At 44.3% G+C, this 22,719-nt stretch overlaps 2 protein-coding genes across 5 annotated transcripts in view; one reads left to right on the top strand and one right to left on the bottom strand.

The window, feature by feature from the left end:
* Positions 1–317: 317 nt before the first annotated feature.
* prss12 (serine protease 12) lies at positions 318–18,205 on the top strand. Of its 2 annotated transcripts, none has more exons than XM_047578902.1 (13): positions 318–829; positions 1,884–2,022; positions 2,975–3,147; positions 3,266–3,413; positions 3,986–4,164; positions 4,743–4,884; positions 4,991–5,211; positions 8,193–8,334; positions 11,145–11,350; positions 11,935–12,013; positions 12,556–12,678; positions 15,298–15,593; positions 16,957–18,205. In XM_047578902.1, exons 1-13 carry the CDS (start codon positions 505–507, stop codon positions 17,277–17,279), a joined length of 2,496 nt encoding a protein of 831 aa, XP_047434858.1. In that variant the 5' UTR covers positions 318–504; the 3' UTR covers positions 17,280–18,205. The 2 variants fall into 2 exon arrangements, with proteins under 2 accessions (XP_047434858.1, XP_047434857.1); XM_047578901.1 differs by having other exon boundaries at positions 3,263–3,413.
* Positions 18,206–21,204: 2,999 nt separating this feature from the next.
* Positions 21,205–22,719, bottom strand: part of ndst3 (N-deacetylase/N-sulfotransferase (heparan glucosaminyl) 3) — a 43,519-nt gene continuing 42,004 nt past the window's right edge. For 2 of the 3 annotated variants that reach the window (XM_047578820.1, XM_047578819.1), the window contains one exon: positions 21,205–22,338. In XM_047578820.1, the coding sequence (XP_047434776.1) occupies positions 22,309–22,338 (30 nt within the window). In that variant the 3' untranslated portion in view covers positions 21,205–22,308. Of the gene's footprint in view, positions 22,344–22,719 lie in introns of all 3 variants that reach the window. The other variant, XM_047578821.1, reaches the window with a different exon arrangement.

Here is a 22,719-nt window from a genome sequence, read left to right as displayed (position 1 = left end):
AAGTCAATATCTGATAAAATATAGTCGACCTAATAGGTTTACAGTGAAACTCAGGCTGCGCGATATCAAATCGATGCAGTGGGGTGACAACAACAATATTTTGAGATTAAATGTAAAGTAGAACAGGCTATAAATAAAATAAAATGGCAAAATGGTATATCTATGCCCAAAGTAGAGTGGTCTGCTTCAGAAAATAGCAGTCTACCGTTTGGCTATAAATGATCACACATTGAATGTTACATTACGTTAAACGGCAATGATGCAGGAAATTACTAGGATCATACTGTATATTATTGCGTTGGGGGTCTGCCTGACTAACCTACGGGGGGGAAAAGAGAGAGAAAAAAAGAAGGAGTTTCATCGATCAGCGCTCTCGGTCCTCACTCTCGTCCCACGGCAGGACGCTGAGGCTGACTGGATGACTGGGATCCGTCAGCTGATGATAGAAGCGACTGAAATTTGCCCCGTTAAACAGCCGCTCACGGCCATACCCCCGACGCGGACATGGCTTTTCTCGCTCTATCGGCCGCACTTTTGGCTGCGATCGGCGGCTGTTCCTGCAGCAGCGTCCCCTCATTCATCCCACCGTTCACCGACTGCGTCCGGAGCCGTGGAAAGGACGGGTTCTACCGGGGCGCGATAGACGTCACCGAGTCCGGGACGCGGTGCATGAACTGGACCGAAGTGGCCGGCTTCAGGGAGCGCTACCCGGGTAAAGGAATAGGAGAGCACAACCACTGCCGCAACCCGGACGGCAGGATCCGACCCTGGTGCTTTTTTAGGAACCACAAAGGCAGAATAGACTGGGGGTACTGCGACTGTAAACAAGGTAAACACGCAGGCCTGTGCAACTACACTGTTATTTTTTAAGGATTCACAACCTACAACCTTTACTCTAAAGGGCCAACATATAATGCAGCACACAGACTGAAATACACAAATGCGTTTAATTTAAAGTCAAAGCAGGCAGTACATCCCCATACATATAATATTAATTTCTATAGAGGTCTCTGCAGGGTTGTTTCACTAAAATTTCTGGAGTAGAGCTGTAAACATGTCTCCAAGTGTGATCTGGCAAGTATTTGAACTGCAATAATAGCTCAGGTATTTAGTGTGACTGGTAAAACACAGACAGGATTATCCAGTACTAGCAGAAGGAAGAAAGAAAAGTAATGTGAAACCTGAGTCTGATGAAAGTGGAGATAAAGTGAAAGAATTAAAGAGCATAATTTCTATTTGATACAAGATTCTGCTGGTAGTTTTTTTTTTTTTTTTTTTTTTTTAGTCCAAGTGTGTTTTCTAGTAACTGATACAATGAAGTGACATATCTGCAAGTTCACATGCGCTAAGGGAGACGTCCACGGTGCATATGAACTGTGTGGGTATATGTGTGTGACCCAGAGATTCTCCCTACTACTTCTGCACAGAGCAGTCAGGTCATTTCAGCGACAATTTACAAGCACAAGGACAGATTATTTGGCTTTAACGGTGCCTTTAATGTAAAAACACGTGTACTTGTATGAAGGAGTACTCCAGGGTCAGTCGTCAGGTGTCTAAACACACGAGTAGAAAGGAAGCTCTGTGAGCCTTAAGAAGAAATCTCTTTTATTACCTAGGACTGATCGCTATTCAGATCCCTAGATAGATCTTATATTTTACGAACAATTTTGTATTTCATTATTGTTTTTTGGATCTCTCATTTTCTTTTCCTGGCTGGACTGGGCCACATTCTGCTTCTTCTTTCTTTATGTCTTTCTTTCTTCTTCCATTACTCATTTTTTCCACAACATGTTTTAATATTAAATTTTGTTCTATTGTAGCTTGCACATCCTTTATTGTGATCTGTTGTCTGTTGATTCTCTGTTCTTCGACCTTCTCTCCAGGCGCAGTGCGTCTTCAGGGAGGCCGCTCCAAGCTCGACGGCAGGGTGGAGGTGTACCTGGGAGGCGTGTGGGGATCAGTGTGTAGCGATTACTGGGGGGACGAGGATGCTGCAGTGGTTTGCAGACAGCTGGGCAAAGGGTGAGAAGGCACACATGAAAATACCATATGTGCTCATACCGTATGTGCGCTATTTGCCGCTTTCCGTAATTAGTGAAATCACCCGGTGGTGCTATTAAACTCACAGCCTGAAACTGCTAACAGAGCTCAGACAGACGGTAGAGTGTGAGGGAAAAGTGGTGGGAATGTCTGCTTAGTTCACAACACTTGAGGCACACGCACTCAGACTCTGGTCGTTTCTCTTTGTACTTTTCTTGTGTGACCCTTGCATTCCAACCCTCCATTCCCCAGAGGTATTTAAATACCTTTAGTGCTCAGCTATTTACATTGTTACTAGCTCCGTCCGTCTCCGTTTCACACACGTGCATGTGACTGGACCTTGTGGTCTACGGGACGAACTGTGAGATGCTGTCATGCTGGAAGAGCCCTCAAGGGAGCCTGTGGACATATTATACACATCAGCGGTATTCATAAGATGGGGTGTAGTCAGTTGACGTGCTTTCCCTGGAGAACAGGGACATTCTGTCCACTGACTACACATGTTGTCACTAATACCCGCACTGGCACAGATGCTGACATGAACGCACACTTGTGTGCATTCATGTCAGCGCGCGCATATTCTCACAGGAGTCAATGAATGTCCGCATCGGAAAGGAAAGGGGGCAAATGTCAGCCATATGTCAGCTGGAATCGCTGGTGATGACTTTCACACGGGCAGTTACTGAAAGCTGCTGGGTGTAGAGTTGTGGGGTGCACTGGCCCTGGAACTGCACATCATGAAAATGGAGATGAGGTTACTGCTGTCAGTGTTATGGATTGTGGAAGCCTGTTTGTCTGTGTAAAAAAAAAAAAAGATCCTCAAGTTATCAGGATTTGTTTAAAGCAACTCTTATTATGTGAGACTGTGTTCTGGCTAATAAAACCCTTCCAATCAGCACATGCAACCTCCTTTTATTTATTAATCCCCTTCCAGAGTGTCGGGTCGCGCTCGTGCAGTTCCTCTCTTTCGGCCGGGCATGGCCAAGCTGCACTGGATGGCCGTCCACTGCCAGGGAGAGGAGGCAGACCTGCTCCAGTGTCCCACGACTACTTGGAATGGAGAGGAATGTCCTCTGGCTGCAGCCGTCACCTGCACCCAACAGCAAGGTGGGTCCCCCACTTTACGGGGAATCCTTCACTTTCAAAATTTAGTCCTAAGTGCATGCTCTGAAATGAAAACGTCCCAGCGGCGTGTGCTTATCGATGCCTGTGTGAATTTCAGCAGCTGTGACCCTGCCTATACGGTTGGTTGGAGGTCGGTCCAGGTCAGAGGGCACGGTGGAAGTTTTACACGCGGGGCAGTGGGGCTCCATATGCGATGACCAGTGGGATGACAGTGATGCAGAGGTGGTGTGTCGACAGCTGGGGCTGAGGTGAAAGCACGGCCCCCCGACACACACACACACACACACACACAAAGATATGAATGCCCATATTCATATTAATTCCAACTTATAATAAGAGCCATTGAAATGTGCTGAGGAAAAACGGTAACACAAAGAGAAGGAGGATGAGCTCACGTGGGTGTCTCTCTTTCTCTCTATCTCTCGCTGTCTCCTAAAGTATGACAAGTATTCTTTCCATTCGGACACACACAGAGAGAGGAGTGAGCAGTAAAGAACATCTGGGGGTCAAATCGTGAATCAGGCTCATTGTTTCCGTGTGAATTCTAGCACCACAGAGATATGCATATTTAGCGACACCACACTCTCAGCAAGTGTGTTCCAATGTTTATGTTGAAAAAAAAAAATGCGCATGACAAGCAGCTTCTCAACTTGAAATGATTTATTCAATTCAATCTTTACAATTCCTAAAATAAACAAATACAGTGTATGGTACTGTGCGCTTTGTAAGCTTTGGCCTGTCAGTACATCTGTTTTTCATTCCAATAGTAATAACACAGTGCAAACCTTCTGTTCTCATGCACCTCCTCTGTTCTTTGTAGCGGTGTTGCAAGGGCATGGGGCCAGGCACATTTTGGCAAGTGTTCTGGCCGCGTGTGGTTGGACGAGGTGCGTTGCACGGGCAACGAGCTCACTCTGGAGCAGTGTCCAAAAAGCGCTTGGGGAGAGCACAACTGCCTGCACTCTGAGGACGCGGGCGTGTCCTGCAACCCTCTTACAGGTAACTGGCGGCCTGAGCAGCCCGTCTTACCGTAAAACAGATTCAAGTGGAATGCACCAGCTCATATGCAAGAGTTCAAACCTTGTCATGTAAGATTAGCACGTACTCATGATGCTGAATGCTTCGTTGTTGAGAACAATAGATCTTTCACAGAATGACTCGTCGTTTTCCGAAATGAAGGTGTGGCTCCCATTGTCAGCGGTCGCATACCATTTCCATTTCCTTATCCGCTTCTGTTATGTTTGCTGATTCATTTGAAACTCAAGTCACTAGATCAATAGAGCAACCAACCAAATTTATTTTGTCGTTTCCTGCTCTGACAAATCAGAATGACAGCTGGGTGAAATGTGTTAAATTGATCGGTCTGGCGTGAGAAAAAACAAACAAACCGAAGAGCTGTGAGCTGAGTGTAAACCGCGTTTCCCAGGTTAGCTGTCTGAAAAGTGCACATAGTGGTCGTCAAGCCTGACACTGAAGAGATGGACCACCATGTTTGTTGCTACACTGTCAGCAATTATAGATATAATTATAATTATACAAGGCCTTTACAATGTAAACTTGTTTCTCTGTCTCTGCAGATGGTAGCACTAGGTTGGTCGGGGGGGCAGGAAGCCACGTGGGCCGCTTAGAAATCTTCTACCGTGGTCAGTGGGGGACAGTGTGTGATGATGGCTGGACAGACTCCAACACGCAAGTGGTGTGTCGCCAGCTCGGTTACCGGTAATGTGAAGCATTCGCGCCCATTCATGCACATCCAAATCCACAACTGTTGCACTGATTAATTAACGGTAAGATGTGTGTTTGTTCTTGGATGTCTACCCTGAAGGTCAGGCGAAACTCTACTTTCGGAGGGGCTCGACATCACCCCAGTGCCGCGCTTCGGGGTGGGGTCAGGCCCTATTCTTTTGGATGATGTGAGCTGCACGGGGAAAGAACCCAGCTTGACTATGTGCAACAGGAGGGAGTGGCTCCGTCATGACTGCACACACCATGAAGATGTTAACATCGCCTGCAGCCCTGAGCGCAGTGGAGAGAGTCTTCCAACTAGTAAGACCGGTTTTCATTTTACCGTAAGAACTCCTGAAGTAGTATGCAGATACCATGAACAGGTGATGACCACGTTATGACCTTAGAGGAGCGGTTACCATTGTGCTACGTGAAATCATGAACAGCCCTGGGATGGGGCTGACGTCCATGTGAGGGTGTTCATGGTTAGAGCACATGTGTGGGAAATCTCTAAAGCTTTCCGTTCTGTATTTAAGGATGCAGGTGTTTTCATTCTTCAGTGGTAATCGTGAGGTTTCTTGCTTTGTAACACTTGATTTTAGTCCTTTTTTTTAGTTCATTTTCAACATGGGAACTCCAATCAACTCTAATTGTCCCTCTTTTAATCACTGGTGGTTCAGCAATTTTTCTGTTTTTGATGAGACATTTATTTCAAAGAAAAGAAATTGGTTTACTTCATATTAAAAATGTATTAAAGTGTTACATCTACATACATGAAAGATGACACATTTAATATCTGAAGTAATGTGTTTTATTAATTAACAAATACAGTTTCCTGTCTTCCTTCAGCTGTAGGAAATGACAACGTTTAATCATATGTTTTTGTGGTGCAGTGGGAGAACCCGTAACACCACTGTGTTCTCTACACTGCTCATGCGAGGTTACCTCCGGACTTCCACAGAACTTCTAACCTCACACACAGGTGGAATTCTGACTGAGAGCTTGTAGTAGTTCCTTTCAGGTTAATTATCACGGTTCACCATCCGGAGCCTTTATCTCTGGAACGACAAGCAGATGAGATCAGGCAAACTGATTCTTTATCTTACAAAGATTATTTTAACAGACAAATGTTTCATCTATCTATCTATTTATCCCTGTTACTACTTTCATAGGTGTTCGTTTAAGAAGCACTTTGTAAAAACAACTATGAGAATTCGCCAATCATTAGTGGTAGCATTAACTGCAAACTACTGCAGAATCACAGCTTCCCACACATACTTAGGCATAGGCAGTGAGAAACAGGAGACCGCGTGATCAAAGAGTCTGCGTAATTTCCCTTCACTTCATAAAACCGGCTAATGGAAGTGTAAGCCGATCAGAAATCTGTTTCTAAGATCTATGCCCAGCTCAACCTGCAGCCAGACGGATCTCATCTTACCTAGAGGAGGAAGGCTCACATTCTCCAATAAAGGCTGATGTAAGCCATGCACACTCTAATAAGCACAGCTGTCAGCTGGCTCACCCAGCATTAATAATAACTTGTCTGCCTGAAAAGTCATCACGATTAAATGAAGCGGCAAACATTCACCTGAAATAAGTCCTGGCTGCACACCACCGTGCAGCGTTGCGTGCCTGTTGCCACGCTATCACAAGATTGTTCTTACGCAGTAGGTTCAGTTTTGTTGCGACTTGCCTAAAGGTTGAGAGAGAGCTGAATGGTAGAGCCGTAAATCAAGTTGATGTCTGTACCCACTAGACAACATTAAAGATGTATAAGGATAGAGATGGATAAATCAGAGGGCTGGCTCAGATTTCATAGTGATATGACCTCTCTCATCTGTCTGTATGATGAATGTGTGTCATATATGCATCTCTGATAACTCTGGTCAATGTCACAGAAATGATACAGGGATGTTTTTTTTTGACATATCTTAAGTGGTGATAAGTCAGAAGACTGATTTGTGTTGCAAGCACACACAGACTGGAATTTCATTTGGCGGGTTTAGCAGGATTATATTGTTTGGCTGTGGCCCAAGGGACCCTCTCATCCCTTAAACATCCCGCTAAAGAATTATGACATTGCTACACGGTGGATGTGTTTGAGTGCTGACGTGCACGCACAAATCCCTCAGTATGCCACTGGCAGAACAGTATGGGTTGCTTTTGGAGAAGACAGTGCTTTGAACTCTCTGTCTTTCTGTGTCTGTTGTTAGAGATCATTGCAGTGGGGTTGGCTCAGAGTTGTAATTTAACATTATTACCCTTTTTATGTAAATTTACAAATCTGAAGGTGATTTAACGACAGGTTTATTTTAAATTTGTCACAGTTAGGCAGGTATTGTTATAAAAACTACAGTACTACTATGCACAGTTAATGTCGGTGTGATGCCCTGTGAAGTGTGTGTGTGTGTGTGTGTGTGTGTGTGTGTGAAAGACTGGGGAAACTGTTTGTGTTTCTAGAGGACAAACTTGATTCTCCATAGCCACCACCAACTAAAAGTAAACATTCCCACAATTAACTCCTCCCCCGTTTAATCTCATACAATTCTCACACACATTCAATCCGGACCAGCCACTCCAACAGGATAACTTCAACGTGATATGTTGAAAGTAAAAAATTCTCATGACCTTTTTCTGTCTGTAGCAGCACAACTATTGTAAGTTGAGCAGCGACAAAGAAAAAGCTTGATTGACCTGACACTTGTCAAAAGTGTAAGGTGACCCAGAATCTATCCACACACGGAAAAGACATTACAATTCACTTGAATTAGATTAGTGAGTGTGTGTGCGTGTGTGTGTGTGTTTGTGGGTTTGTGTGTGAATGTCTGAGCATCCGTGTGCAGACAAATGATGGATTGCTTCAATATAAAACTTAGACTGATTTGATTAAGAGTTTGAGTGAACATCGTCCGAGAGAAAGAACAAGACAGTGTGTGTGTGTTCGTGTGTGTGTGTGTGTGTGTGTGTGTGTGTGTGTTAAAAGCAGAGAGCCAGTGAAAATAAATAGCCATTTCACTTTTGACTGGAGTTAAAAGAGTCCCCCCCCCCGCACACACACACACACACACCACACACACATGTATACAGGGTGAGGTGTTCCAGCTACTTCCTTGGTGGAGTACATGTATGTACACGCTCCAGTTACCTAGATAGTTCAGCCTGGAGGATCAGGTTTGTTTGGAATGCGTCTTGGAGCATTTCTGGACTCTGGATTTTGGGCAATTTCCGTAAACACAGATAAATCTTTTGCTGTCAAGGTAAGCCTGTGTATTGCCAGTCTAAAAGTCACTGTCTTTCTTCAGGTGTGCCAGTAAGGCTTGTGGGAGGGGAGAGCCCCAGGGAAGGACGTGTTGAGCTTTATCTGTCCGGCCAGTGGGGGACGGTCTGTGACGATGGATGGACGGATCATGATGCTGACGTGGTGTGTCGGCAGTTGGGCTACAGGTACATATATGTGTGTACAAGATGTGTGGAAAAAGCCTTTCTGTTAGCCTTGGAAACTGGGTAAAGGAATTAAAACAAAAGCCCGTGTAGCAGACAAAAGACAATATGTCAGTTTGCCAGATGAGCAGGCGGATATGGGCTTTCAGAAATGTATGATCTCACACACGGTGGGGAATTATCTGATGATTATGTTAATATTTTGGTCTAACATTGTCAGAAATGGTTGTAAAATGTCAACTGATCAATAACTCAAAGCGGCAGAAGACTGTGAAAAAGTGGTACAGCTGTGCTTAAAGAATGACTGAAATGACTGATAATGATGTATAATATTGAACAATGTTTTTTGATCCACCTACTGATTATTCAACTATACATTAAAGACAAATCTCATCAACATTTTGAAAGAAAGTCAGGCGTTCGAAAACTCAACCTCACCCTTAATGGGTCTCCTATTGATGCTGCCCATGAGGCATGAAGTGGTTAAGTGCACATTGAATGAATCTAGTGGGTCTGCATCTGGCTCACTCTTCTTTCCCATACTTGAAGCTCCTTTCTCCAGAAATCTATTTTCAACATTTCATCGTTCTCAGACATTGGGGGGGGGGGGGGTAAAGTGTTGGTGAAGAGCTCAGTTGTGACTTGCGGCTTTGCAACGTGATCACTCTTTACATTAAACTCACCTAAGTGAGTCCAGACGGCCGACTCTGTTTGCAAAATCCATCACAGTCCCTTAGACTTGGCATCTGTCTCATGTTCAGACCCAATTTCCCTTTCTGTCTTTCATCTCTCAATCTTTCTCTGTTTCCACTTGAAACCTCATCACGAGTCTCTCAAGTTTTTGGGTTACTCTGCAATGCTGAACCCACAGTACGCTCTGTTTTCATTCATCTTTCAAATGCTTTGTCTCCGTTTTTTAATGTTTGTGATGAGCCTTGATGTCTTCACAACTGCCATTCGGGAAATTATCTGCGACCCTTTTCCCCAAGATAAATATCCAATTAAAAGGCAGGCGAACTGTGCAAAAGATACATTTGCAGTGAGAGACAGCAGTGTCCCATTACATCTTCCTTTTCTCGTTTTCCAGAACAATGACCGAGTGGCAAGGGAAAAGTGCACCAAAACACGTCGCCTTTATTTTCATTCTCGTCTTCTCGCTATCTTTTCTATGACACATCCTTGTGTGGAGGAAAAAGCCACATCTGGAGTGCATAAGTGTGAGAGAGTTAAAGAAAGCGTGTCAGAGGCGTGTAGAAGCCGTGTTAGGATCATCATTCTGCCTCACACTGGGTGTGGTGAAAGGTCATTACATGTACGTGCCAGTCTGCAAGGATTTAGGGGCGCTCTGGTGGCGATAAAGCTAAATTTAAGTGCACACGCTTTCAAACGAATTACATTTCAAGTCGGTAGTTTGACCCCGAGTCACTGCAAAGATGGTTTTACATGAAACTGGACTGTTACTCACAAGTTTAATCAATCATTGGGGAAATTTTGGACGACGAGCAAAAAAAACATAAAACCCCAACTTGGAAACAAATGAATGCACCAGGGTCCTAAATGCATGAGCTCCACGAGCAAATCAATTCAGAAACTTAAATACTGGCACGCTTGTGTCTCTGTACGTAAATCATAAAATGAGTTTGTCCAAAAGCAACTTGCGTCTTCACTTCTTCAGTCAACGTGCTCAGTCTTGGCTGGGTATTCCACTTCTCCTTGGCAATATATTTATAACTGACACTTTTGAGCAGAACATAGGTTGTCTGAGAAAACACTTGGGTCCCCCGTTTTTATTTGAGCAGCTCCGGAGCAGATTGCGTTACACGTTAAAATGTTTTTGCACGTCGCCACAGAAACACACCAGGCAGGCATGATGTCAGTCTCTAGGCACATCTCCAAATGATGTGGAGGATCACCCTCTGTATGATAAGTACTGCTCTGGGAGCTATTGGAGTCACAGACACAAAACTAGATGTCTCAGTAGGAGACGTGAGATTCCCCGATGGATGACTGGAGGTGCAAGACCTGTCACCCACCAAACTCTGGGGATGCAACATTAGACCCTGACTTTCAGTTAACTCTCAATCTTAATTTAAAATCACTGTAGCAGCCGGTACACACTCAGCCACAAGCTACGGGCGCACGTGTGCGTTGGCTAATAAAAGTCAGATATGAGACAGTGATACAATCGCTGATGTTATCTGATTGCAGAGATTTCTTTTGACTTGGTTTGCATCACAGCCCTAGAATGTCAAACCATAACCGCCAGCACCTACGCACTCGCGTACAGACAGACAGATGTCACGGCCAGTCAGTCTGACGTGCTGCAGTCCAACACAACAGAACAGACAGAAATAGACACACAAAAGACATCGCTACATTTTAAATTCAGACAGAAGCTGTAACTCAGGGGCTCAGCACTGAAACCTCTGTAGCTTGTCCTCAAAGAAAAAAAATGACTCCACTGTTGGGCTCTTTCTTTCTGTCAGTGAAGTTAAAATTTCAATATAAACTTTTTCTAATTACCTATCAGACTCGCTGAATATTCCCAGAGCTTAGACTGAGTAAATGCTGTTATTGCCTGTTTGTTTGTCATTTCTCAAACTTAGATCAGTGAATGCAACTCACAGTCAAACTCCAGAATCAAAAAGCTTGCGCACACATTAAGTTTACCTAATGTCTATATATTCTGTATACCCTTTCTTCTCTCTGTTTGTAGTTTTTTTTGTGTGTGTGTGATTTTTACCTTCAGTAATTTTTCTTTCTTCATGCCATTGAAAAAGCGCCAGAGTGAAATGTCCTTCCGTTCTCTCCAGTGGCGTCGCAAAGGCTCGCGTCATGGCCTACTTCGGGGAAGGGACGGGGCCCATCCACGTGGACAACGTGAAGTGTAGCGGCGAGGAGCGCTCGCTGGCCGACTGCATCAAGCAGGTGCCCGGCATGCACAACTGCCGCCACAGCGAGGACGCCGGGGTCATTTGTGATTACGGCGAATCGCAGCCCGGCAACAAAGAGGTCAAAGGTTAGTCATTTATTCGTAGGCTGGTTTTGACTTAATATTGCTCTGAAAATAAATACATATTCTGTGATTTATATGGATGTCTCAGGGAAACTATAATGTGTTTAGTAAACACTTCCAGAGTGTCATATACACTAGAAAACTAATGAGAAAGACTTTGAGCTGAAAGTAAGCGTATGTATCCAGATGGTAAAATGGAGAGAGATGTGTTATTGCTTCACCCCGTCTGTCACACATCAGGACAGACTCACACGATGCTATCAGTTACCAGTGCATGTGCTGTCGCTACCATTTCTCACGCGTGCCTACTGTTGAATGTCAAACCAGTGCAGGAATGTGTTTTGTCTCCTTGCTATGTGCTATTTGACCATCACATATGTATGGATTTTAAAAAATGAGCTCTCATTCAAACACGGTTGAGGTTCATATGCACTAGTAAGGTATGAATCTGAAACTTTATTTTGTTTTGGGCCAGCCTAAATATTTAAGTTTTCATCGCTTGAATTGTATGGTTTAGCAATCATCACACACCCACACACACGCTCTCACATATGCACAACCAGCGGTTCCTCTTTTGTCTCTGTCAGATCCTTTCAGCTCAATTTGCGGTCTGCGGCTCATACACACACGTCAGCGTCGGATTATAGGAGGAGAAAACTCTCTGAGGTGAGTCGGAAGGGACGGCGGGGATTCGTAAGCGGCACTGAGGAGACTTACAGAATAAAAAAAAAAAAAAAAAGAATGACAATGACAGCATTTTTTTCAAGAGATGGAAAAAAAAGCTGATTCCAAGCTACGTCAAAGTGAAATTCCAAACGTCTGGACAGACGAACGTAAATGTGGCTAAACTGCGCAGTTTCTGTAAATGTCATGTAAGAATGTGCAAATGTGTGTCATCGAGAAAGATCTGAACTATTTTAAAAGAAACAAGCTGGTCAAGAAAAACCCCGTGCATGGGTGTGACTTTTGTCTGTCTCTGTTTGAGTGTGTGTGGAAAAAACTGGCTGCGTAGACGTTTGACATGCCAATGTATCTTTTTACTGCATTTTTTCTTGAGTGTATGCGTACACACGTTTGGATGTTGCCGTGGTGATCACTGTTTAAACAGGACCCAATATCCATTCGCATTTTAAGTAATTTGTGCGCCTCTGTAATTGCCTTTGTGTCCGTGTGTCTCTTTTTGGCCATGTCCGGCCGTGTGCTCGTAGGGGAGGCTGGCCGTGGCAGGCTGCCATCCGTCTGAGAGGATCTCGAGGAGACGGGAGGCTGGTCTGCGGAGCAACGCTCATCGACACCTGCTGGGTCCTCACTTCGGCACATTGCTTCAAAAGGTCACAAAGCACACACACACCCATACTTAAACCCACCCAGTATTTGTATTTATTCACAGGAATGTGAGCGTTTCTCATGCACGCCTTTGTCTCTGCCCAGCTCCTCCGACCTGAAGATGTTTCATATTAGGATGACGTTTCTGTTTGACGTATGAACTCAGTCTAAAACCGTACCTATGATATATTCAGGCCTGAATCAGACCTGTGGACCTTCACAATGTGCGTATCAGTCGGTGGTGGTTTGGCTGTGGTTATTGTGCAGGTGGCAGAGAGGAAGCCATTAACTTCATCTGGCCTCCACTGTACACCTAATGCGTACAGCAGAGAGGCAGCTGGAACACACACACAAAAAAAATGAGAGCTGTGAGGGCACGAACTATCGAGTCTGCTTTTAGTGTTTATACAGCGCATGTTGGGTTGTCAGGCTGTATTTTAAGGATAATATCTTTCGGTTGCGTTACCGGGTTTGAGTTCCAGTGCCAAGGTTCGGTACGAGTACGATAACTCCTCACAGGCCTCTGAAGCTGTACCACCATAAATCCTGCTATTTCCACAGTAAAGAGAGGAAGAAGTCATTCGCTAAATCTTTTCCAGTACTATTTCCCGAGCAGTTCCCAGGCTACAGCCACTGCCAGAAGTGTGGTCTTTAAACATGAACCTAGGCTCTGCAGTCGTCCACTTCCTTGAAATGGCACACAAAGGAACCGCGTGCTGTAAACGAAGGCCTCTTGGGACACAACAATCAGGGCTTGAAGGACTGATTAATGAGCAATTAGTTAATCGCCAGACTGAAATCAATTTTACTTTGACTCTGGTAAGTAATTTAAAACTGCACAGTAAACACCACAGTTAGTCATAAGTGTAACGCCGCCTTCTGTGTTCTGTTTGCGTGCCACAGCTTGGTGGCGCTTTGTGCTTATGCAAACAATTGAAATAATGATTTGTGGTTGCAGAGGCGATGTTATCATACCTTTCCTTTCTTTGATCATGTAACGAGCTGCTACAAGTTACTTGTGAACTTGTGTTTGTGTGATTAATTTGTCCGTACCAAAGCAGAAAACATTTAAGAGACGGGCTCATGAAATATGCTTGACACGACTTCCTGTGATTGACTGATCAGCCACAGCATTAAAACCTCAGACTGGAGAAGTGAATATCATTGACCATATTGTGACAATACAGTTTTCTGCTTTTGGACCTGGCATTCATTCATGTGGATGTTACTCAGCACCCACCTAGACCAGACCAGACTCCCCCACCTCATAGCAATGACACTCCTTGATGGCAGCAGACATCCCCAGCAAGATGTAGCCTGACACAGACACGCACACACAAACAGTTTAGGGACTCCAGAAACATGAAGAACAGCACAAGGTGTTGAACCTGGCCTCCAAACTCACTAGGATATTAGGTCATAATGTTACGGCTGACCGGTGTATTCAGCTATGACAGCTTACAGTAATAATTTGCTGTGTGCAGACCAGAGCACCCTGGCCAAGAAAGGGACTTCCGACTTCAGGGTGTCACCTTTCGTGTACGGTAACCAAAATAGCTTGATATGCACGCACACACAGCAACAAACAAACAAATAACCCTACGCAGTCACACAGCTTCAGGGAAAAGACAGGAACGAAATGACAGGGCCACAAGCTCTGACGATTCGGCAATGATATATTTAGCTTTCACTATCAACATTAGTAGCGCGATCATGTTGCTCGATTCCTTACATTACCATTAGCGGGTTCATAGACGCTGACCTGAGGTCAGTGGTCACATGGAGCCAACGCATTAAACCTATTTATACCCTGTAGCTGTACAGCGGGGGGGCTGGCCAACATTTAAATTACTCTAGCAGATTTCTAAATGCTTTCAGCAACAACACAGCGTGTGAAAGGTCCCCTCTAATCCTGAGATATTGCCTTTTGCTATTCTCGTGCCCATCCGTTATCAGCGTTGGCTTAGTCAAGTGAGGGTGAGTTAGTGTCGATTAAAATGTGCGCGCCTGTGTGTGTGTTAATGTACTTACAAGGGTGGCGAGTATCGTGCCTTTGCCAGAAACACAGTGGCATTCATAGGTCAGGAGATCTTTCCGGAAACACCACATGTAATTGGAGAGACTTGGCTCCATCGAAAGGCCTCCTTCCTCCACTCCTCTCCTCTCCTCTCCTCTCCTCTCCTCTTCGCTCCCTTCCCTCCATCTTTGTCCCCTGTTCACTCCGCTCTTCTCCTCTCTGCGTCTCACAACCCTTCTTCTAAAAAGGCCAGGCATGCCTGACAAAGGTTTGGCAAGTCATCAAAACACTCCATTATGTAAACTTACATAGCAGATAACAATAACCAAACAATAACACAGACACATGCTGATAGATTGGTGGCCCTGATTCAGTTTGGATTTATGTATACAGGCACATAGCTCGGTACGCTTTCTAATGATAGGAAAAACACTCTCGGTGCCGCATGCGCTCGATGCAACTTTACTTTTGCCGCCTCTCGTTAAACCATTTCTGATGCATCTGCCACCAGGGCTCTTAATTCTATTGCGTATGATTTATTTATCAGCAGCGATACAAACACAGCCCTTTATTTTTTAATGATCTATCTCTACCGCTCCCTCTGCAGGTACGGAAACAGCACCAAGCTGTACAAAGTGAGAGTGGGCGACTACCACTCCCTCGTCCCCGAGGAGTACGAAGAGGAGTACGGCGTTGAGCAAATCGTCCTGCATCCGAGCTACCACTCCCACAGCAACGACTACGACCTGGCCTTGGTTCAACTGTCGCCGGGGGCAGTGGGCCAGGCGCCGGGGGAGTGCGTGTCGTTCAGCCGCCACGTCCTCCCCGCCTGTCTGCCCATGAGGAAGGAGAGGGTTCTCAAACAAGCCAGCAACTGTCACATCACTGGCTGGGGTGACACAGGTGATGACGGTGAAGATGATGATGTGTGCGCGCGTGTGTTTAAGTGTCGGGTGAATAGCCCGGAGTGCACGAAACGATTTCACATGAATATTAACAAACTGAAATTGTTTATTCTCTTTAAGCCCTGCGAGTTTAACATGTCAGAGTGAATAACACGTAAGGCTTTCACGCATCTACGTTCTCTTGAATGTAGGGCAGTACCTTAAAAAACTATGACATTTAAGAGTAACTGCGCAATATTTTAGCTCAAAGATCCGTCAATGGGTTTGGGTGGGACTGACAGACCAATAACAGCGACGTAGCCATACGCGTCATCTGAGGACCATTGAGTCCATTTACAATAAATGGCCAGGCTATGGATTTCATGTTAATTTCAAGATATGTTGTGTTAAAAGAAGAATCACTGAATTAAACCATTCAGGGACAGGTGAAGATTAAGGACAAGGGTAAGGGCTACTGAAAATTATATACATATTCTGAGAATTCTGAGAATAAAGTTACAACCAAAAAAGAAAAAAACATTTTTTTCAGTGGCCCTGATCCTCTTCCGTAGTAAATGACTTTTTACAGTGCACTGAAGAATTTGAAAGTGACTGTGAGCACCAGTTGCAAACCAGATCCGGTGAAGACATGAATCCTGCAGCCGTAAATGACACTGTCTTGACTTCTTCATTCTTCATGTCCGTCACACGTACACTTGACCGTGTACACAGCCTCACATCTGTTAGCCATTTTTGAATTACACGGTGACGTCATTAATCACAGCAACTTCAGGGGCGACGGGAGGTCGCAGTGCGCGCGCGTGCGCGCACTTATGCTGAAACACACACTCCTGCTGCGAGGCGTTATTTTAGTGACGGTAGAATTCATGTGCGACAAAATGTGTGTGCGGGAGAGAGTGTTTTTTTTATTAGTGTGTTTCGGTGAGACAACACGGGCCATTCAGAGTGTGTGATGTTGGCCGACCTCTGTCTGGCTGACTGTCTGCCTTGTACAGCTGTGTGTGTCTGGCTATCAGTCCCTCTGATATAACACACGTAAGCACATTTTGCACGTACGTACGAACCTAAGCTGCCATGGATAGTTAACGGCGTCAGGGGGGAGAAGAGCCACCCATGAGTGCACAGGCCTTTTTCCAGCAGCGGTTCCCTCCAGTTTGTTGTGTGTTCCTACCTCGTCAGTGCGGAAACCTAGAGTGGTTAACGCGCGTGTGTGTGTCGCGGCTGGTTGTGTACGCCGTAATATAAACAATTTATTTATCGCAAGTCACGTGGAACATGCGTTGCATAAACACAGATGCCCACACAAATTCTCCCATTCCTTTCTGACCTCTCTCTCTCTTTTTCTCTCCGTCTCTCTCCAGGCCGCTCTTACTCCAAGACCCTGCAGCAGGCCCCCCTGTCCCTGCTTCCCCGTCGCCACTGCCAGCAGCACTTCCACGACGCCTTCACGAGCCGCATGCTCTGCGCCGGCAGCCTCCGCTCGGAGCAGCGCGTGGACAGTTGCCGCGGGGACAGCGGAGGCCCGCTGGTGTGCGAGCGGCCGGGAGGGGGCTGGGTGGTTTACGGGGTTACGTCCTGGGGTCACGCCTGCAGGACGCAGCAGTCCCCCGGCGTCTACACCAAAGTCTCGGCCTTCAGCTCCTGGATACGGAAGGTGATCGGGCGAGATGGGAGAAAGCGATGAAAGGTGAATAACAAACTGAAACCTCTCCGTCAGAGAGGACTCGATCTGTCACGATCACCTTTTGACCTGATTATCCAGTGATGTAAGTTGTAACCTTGGCGTTGAGATCACGCGGACAAAAAGACAGTGCTGGACGTTTCTACTCCTGGAAATGTTGTATATTTTCACGGAGAGCGGAAGGCGAGTCTCTTCTCTCATCTAAGCCATTAGCACTTATTTTAACGATATAATAATCCGAGGAGACACTCGTGGACATGCCGTAACTTAAACCTCTTTGTTGTTGTGACTTTACAAGCTACTCAAATAAGAAAAGAACACAACAAAATAACCTTCCTGTGTTTGCTTTTGTTATGAAATTACAGCATTATTTATGATGTGAAATATGAGGGACCACAGTATTAAAGCTAACATACAGTATACACGCATGCACTCATGCACTGTTAAGTAAATGGCATGATATGAATATGCACACTTGCACTAAGAACTCCCGTTTGGTACTTAATGCATGATATTCATTGCTTCTGTGTTAAACCTCACAGTCATATTGACATTTGCCAAAGTGAAATATGTCTTTAAACCTCATTTCATTCTCATTTTTTTTTTGTAAACTTTCTCTGTTTTTTGTTTTACCTCGTGTATAAAGCAGAGTTCTGGTCTTATAAGTTCTCAGGCTTTCATAATTTATATCCACTCAGTTTTTTTTTCTGAATCAAAGCACAAAACATTGTTTCGGAGTGTTAATTCAAGTTCTCTTTTATCCTGGTGTGACTATTCGTCAAGTCATCGACTGACGAGACACTTATCTGATACACTTGAAAGAAATGGGAACTACACTGCCTTCTCATTTGGTGTTTACTGACTATCTGTTGTGTTGTAATTTACTGTAACATTTCTGCATAAATTAAACTTTTGTAAAAAAAAAAAAAGTCTGTTGTCAGTGCGTGTTTCAGTGTGACATTCTGTGTATACAGTTGTTATACAGTTGTTGACGGCCACAGGAACAACGGAGCTCTTTCTGGTTTATTTCTGACTGCAAACTGTTAAAGTGAGCACCTCCCTGTCAGACAATGTGTATGCACACACACACACACACACACACACACACTCGTGCTGGTATGTCACACAGTGTGTGGAGGAATGGCAGTCGGTTTCTGAGCTGTCCTCATTTAGAAGGCAAACGAGACGAGGGACCAACTGAAATAAAAATATTCATACCGTTCCAGCCAGAAACAAACAAGCTGCTTTAAAAATACACCGATCAGGCATAACATTATGACCGGGGCCTCATACTGTGTAGCTATGCCTTGTGCCTCCAAAAAAGTTGTGACTGAGTTGTGTGAATGGACATGGGTCTCCTGAGGGTGTCCTGTGGTGTCTGGTAACAGGATCTTGTTAGTGGGGGCCTTTGGGTCCTATGGGTTGCAGGGAGGGGGCTCTGTAGATCATCCCACAAATAGATTCTGATCTAGTCAATCTAGAGGCCAGGTCAACAACCTGGTGCTGTTTTCTGTTTTCTGTGTTTTTTTGTGTATTTTAGCTGGGTGACTCATGTCTGAGTAACGTCCACACAAATGCCAGATCCAAAGGTTTCCCATCAGAACATTGAATTCTCTTCTCCTGTCAGTGGTTTTAATGTTGTGGCCCTACCCACATGTGTTCATCCTTTGTTGTGTTTTCTTTTACTCACAAAAGTTCAAATAAAACGACTTTCCCGCAAACAAAGTGATGAGGGGGAGTTAAAATAACAGAGCGTCTTATGTGTTTATGTCCACTGCTAACTTGAATAACTAAATAGCAACCGGAGTAATCAGACAAACCAAGCAAAACTGATACGGTGTGCTACACAAACATCATAAGACACAACAGAACAAAACAGAAAAACAATCCTTTTCCCAGCACTGAAGCAACCCCTTGAATTCCCCTAGTAAATACCTGACTTCCTTGCTGGCTTTGACAGACTCTCCCTTGACGAGCAAATGGCAGCAGGTGCACTCAATTGCTTGCATGGCCAACACCTGACAGCACACAGGAGAGACACACTATCTATCTATCTATCTATCTATCTAGACATGAAGTTGACTGAATACTACTGAATATAACTTATGTGGAATCTTTTTCATGATATTATTTGTGCCTCGTATCTGCTTTTAAATAAACCTTTGGATAAGACTGACTTATAATACATCTTCTGTGGTCTTGGGCCCGTCATCGTTTCTTTCTGTCTCGATTGCTGGAATGTTTGCAGAAAAATTAACCCAGAGGCGGAAAGTTTGAGTCACTAATAAACACAACATGTCTGCAGGTGAACCTTTACGGGCGTAAATAATTGATCCCCGTCGTAATTTCTGTTCTACAAAACTGTCAAATTGACTGCTGGAAGTCCAAGAAGTAACTCAGCCAGAACACTGCCGTGTTTTCAGTCTGTGGGCGCCCTCGTGTGGTCATTGTTACACATTACAAAACAGCGCAAATATTTTTTATTAACATAAGGAGGATTAATCCTGAAAAACTTTGCTGTGAAAAGATCATGAAAGTCTTATGAGTATGAACATGAACATAAATGTAGGTTTAGCTGGTGTCTTTATCCACTGTACTCTAATCTCTGCCCTTTTAACACATTCCCATTCTATTCAAACTATTCAACGTACAAAAAATTCTAATCAACAATTTCAAATCAAGTTAAATGTTAAAGAGAGAAAATGATGTGTCACTTTCATTGTAGTCAAAGCTCCTTTTACTAACGAGTGTACATTTAATTGTACAATTGTTAAAGTGTGTTTGGGGAAACCAGTGGGGGAAGCTGGAAGCCTTCTATGATAATGAATAAAATGAATCCCAATGTTTGACAACTTGAATGCTGTGAAATCCCTCCCTCACCAAGCTGCTTATGGACTTTACTTTACTTTTAGATCTCCAACACTTATCTGATGCATGGTCTTATTTTAAGCAGAAACGCAGAATAACTTAAGCACATTACACTGTACCATGAAATATCAGCCCAAGGGAATTACGAACAATCCAAATGGACGCATACAAGAGACTTAATTAGAACAAAAAAGCACTGACTGCGTTCTGGTTGTTTCAGTTTGCAAAGTCGTTTAAAGGTTTCCTAAACAACGGCGTCATCCTTTTTAATATCTTGAAAATCAGACTCATTTGAACAGTGACTGTTGGACTCAAACTTAAGTTGTTCTGTCTTATCATGACAAAAAGTTAGAACTCACACCTTGAAACGCAATTTATCATGACGGGAAGAGGGAAATTTGATTCGATTTTATTCCCACGGTGACTGAGCTTTTACGAGGAATCCATTGTGCTTTGTTTCTCGTTTAATTCTCGTTTAATTTGTCCATGTTTACTGTCTAGCAGCATTTTATATGTTCCAAGTATAAGTGATGAATTAACAATCTTGAGTAAAGATTTCTCCATTAAAATATAAAATTATCAAAGTTTAAATCAGCCTTTGTGCAGAATGACCCATTTCAGTATAATGACTTTATTAGATTATAACTGACTAATGTTGTGACTTGTTGGTGAAGGTGAGGTCGGTTTTAGTTTATGCCTCACTGGGTAACTTTAAACTTTAAACCTCCCCCTGTGATCAACAACACATTAACTTAATCTATGATAATACACACAAAATGAGTGTGTTATACTTTGTGTTAGTGTGAAATAAAATGGAAAATCCTCAGAGTTGTCCTTATATACAGTTTTTGACCAAATGAAGCGGCTTCCCACGGAGCAAAACAATCTTGTCCTTCAAACTTAACACTACAAACCTGCAAAACCTGACAGGCGCAAATTCTTCCAGTGGCAGTCCCTCAAACTGTCATGCATGTCAGACTCACTTACCTCAGAGGACACTGTCAACCGCTGAGGCAAAGGCGGTTTGTGCGAGCTGCCGTGCTCATTAAAAAACAGTGTGTGCTGTCAGTCATATCCATTTCTTTAATTTTGGTTTTTGTGTTTGACATTTAGGGTTGTTTTTGTTTGTTTTTTTTTGCATTGAAAATGAAGATATAACATAGGCCACAGGGATTACAAAAGGAACATAAAAGGAAAATCAAATGAGACACAGACAACGTAAAAATCGCCTGCAGTTACAGCAGCTACTTAAAGAGGCTTGGAATGAAGTGTCACATCCGCTGGGCTGATTTAGGTCATTCTTCTACCCACAAACTCAACAGTCCCCGGCCCTCCGGCGCTCATTGTCTGCTAAACGGACGCAACGTCCTTCTGCGTGACTTGTCACGAGGAAAATAATGCTTTGTGCTTCACTGACTCATTCCCAGTCCAGGCTTTCCAGCTAATGTCTCCAGTGACATCTCTGTGGGAGAACGAAGCCGCCCGACCTACCAGAAACTAGCTTCGAGTGAAAGTAAAACGACTCACAGAACGATGAGAACTCAATGTGGAAAGTAACAAGCCTGTCATTCACCCTGAGGTCTGTGCATTTATCATCCGTCTTTTTCTCTATCGTACTGTAGAAAAGAAAAACAAAAATAAAACCTGTAGATACAGTCAAGTCTATGGGAACCATGCACAGCTGACCAGCGCCGTGCTGGCAACATAATTTAAAAAGTGGAAATAAAAGAAATTTTAATAACCATCAACGTCTGCGCGAGAGTTCATCGCAGTTCAGAACGAGGTTTGGGCAACAAGTCAAATTCACAATGTCTCCCATTGTTCTCTTCATTTTTATAATGTGTTGTTTCAGTCCAGTTCCACTTTCTTCAGAGCTCTTTTGTCACCTGAAACAGTCATCCATCCATCCATCCATCCATCCATCCATCCATCCATCCATCCATCCATCCATCCATCCATCCATCCATCCACAAGTTCTCTTTCAGCTTTAGTTCTTTCGCGGCCTCCATGACCGTCGCTCCCTCCAGCAGCGTCAGAGCTCCTTGGTGAAACGAGGCACCCCGCATTTGCCTTCACCTCAGGGTGCACGAAAAGGCCACAGGCAGCGCGTCCGAAGGTCCCCGGACGCTCCTGGTCGCTTCCTCGTCTCCGACCCCGGCGACCTTTAACCCTGGCTCATGGACGCAAAGGTTATCTAACCTTCAGAAAGCGGTAAAGGGAGAGAGGGGTGTGGAGAGGGGAGCACAGAGAAGAAGAGGTGGAGGACAAATTGAATGAAATAATTGCACTTTGTTTACCTCCAATTCAAATGCCAACCGCACACAGGCAGAGCGGAAAGACAACATGCGGTGAATGGAAATGGGAAACCTAAACCGACATGTCAAGTGGCTTCCTCTGATTCATAATCGCCGACGAACGGCAGCACAATCAAGTCAGCAAACAGAAAGACAGACAGCGTGGAGCAGCTCTACGGTGATCAAGGGGAGACGGGTTTTAACACGCTGCGAATACCTTGTTGTGTTCGGGAGGTAGCTGACTTTGGAAAAAATGACTTTTTATCAGCCCTCTCCGGCAC

The sequence above is a fragment of the Mugil cephalus genome, chromosome 2 (genome assembly GCF_022458985.1).
Source record: "Mugil cephalus isolate CIBA_MC_2020 chromosome 2, CIBA_Mcephalus_1.1, whole genome shotgun sequence".
NCBI classification, from domain to species: Eukaryota; Metazoa; Chordata; class Actinopteri; order Mugiliformes; family Mugilidae; genus Mugil; species Mugil cephalus.
This window is presented reverse-complemented; position numbering and strand designations above follow the sequence as displayed.

Excerpts from the sequence above, each read along its gene's own strand:
- prss12 (XM_047578901.1), top strand. The coding sequence starts at position 505 with ATGGCTTTTCTCGCTCTATCGGCCGCACTTTTGGCTGCGATCGGCGGC. Across the intron at positions 2,023-2,974 it reads TGCAGACAGCTGGGCAAAGG|AGTGTCGGGTCGCGCTCGTG; the intron begins GTGAGAAGGCAC and ends ATCCCCTTCCAG. Across the intron at positions 15,594-16,956 it reads CACTGGCTGGGGTGACACAG|GCCGCTCTTACTCCAAGACC; the intron begins GTGATGACGGTG and ends GTCTCTCTCCAG.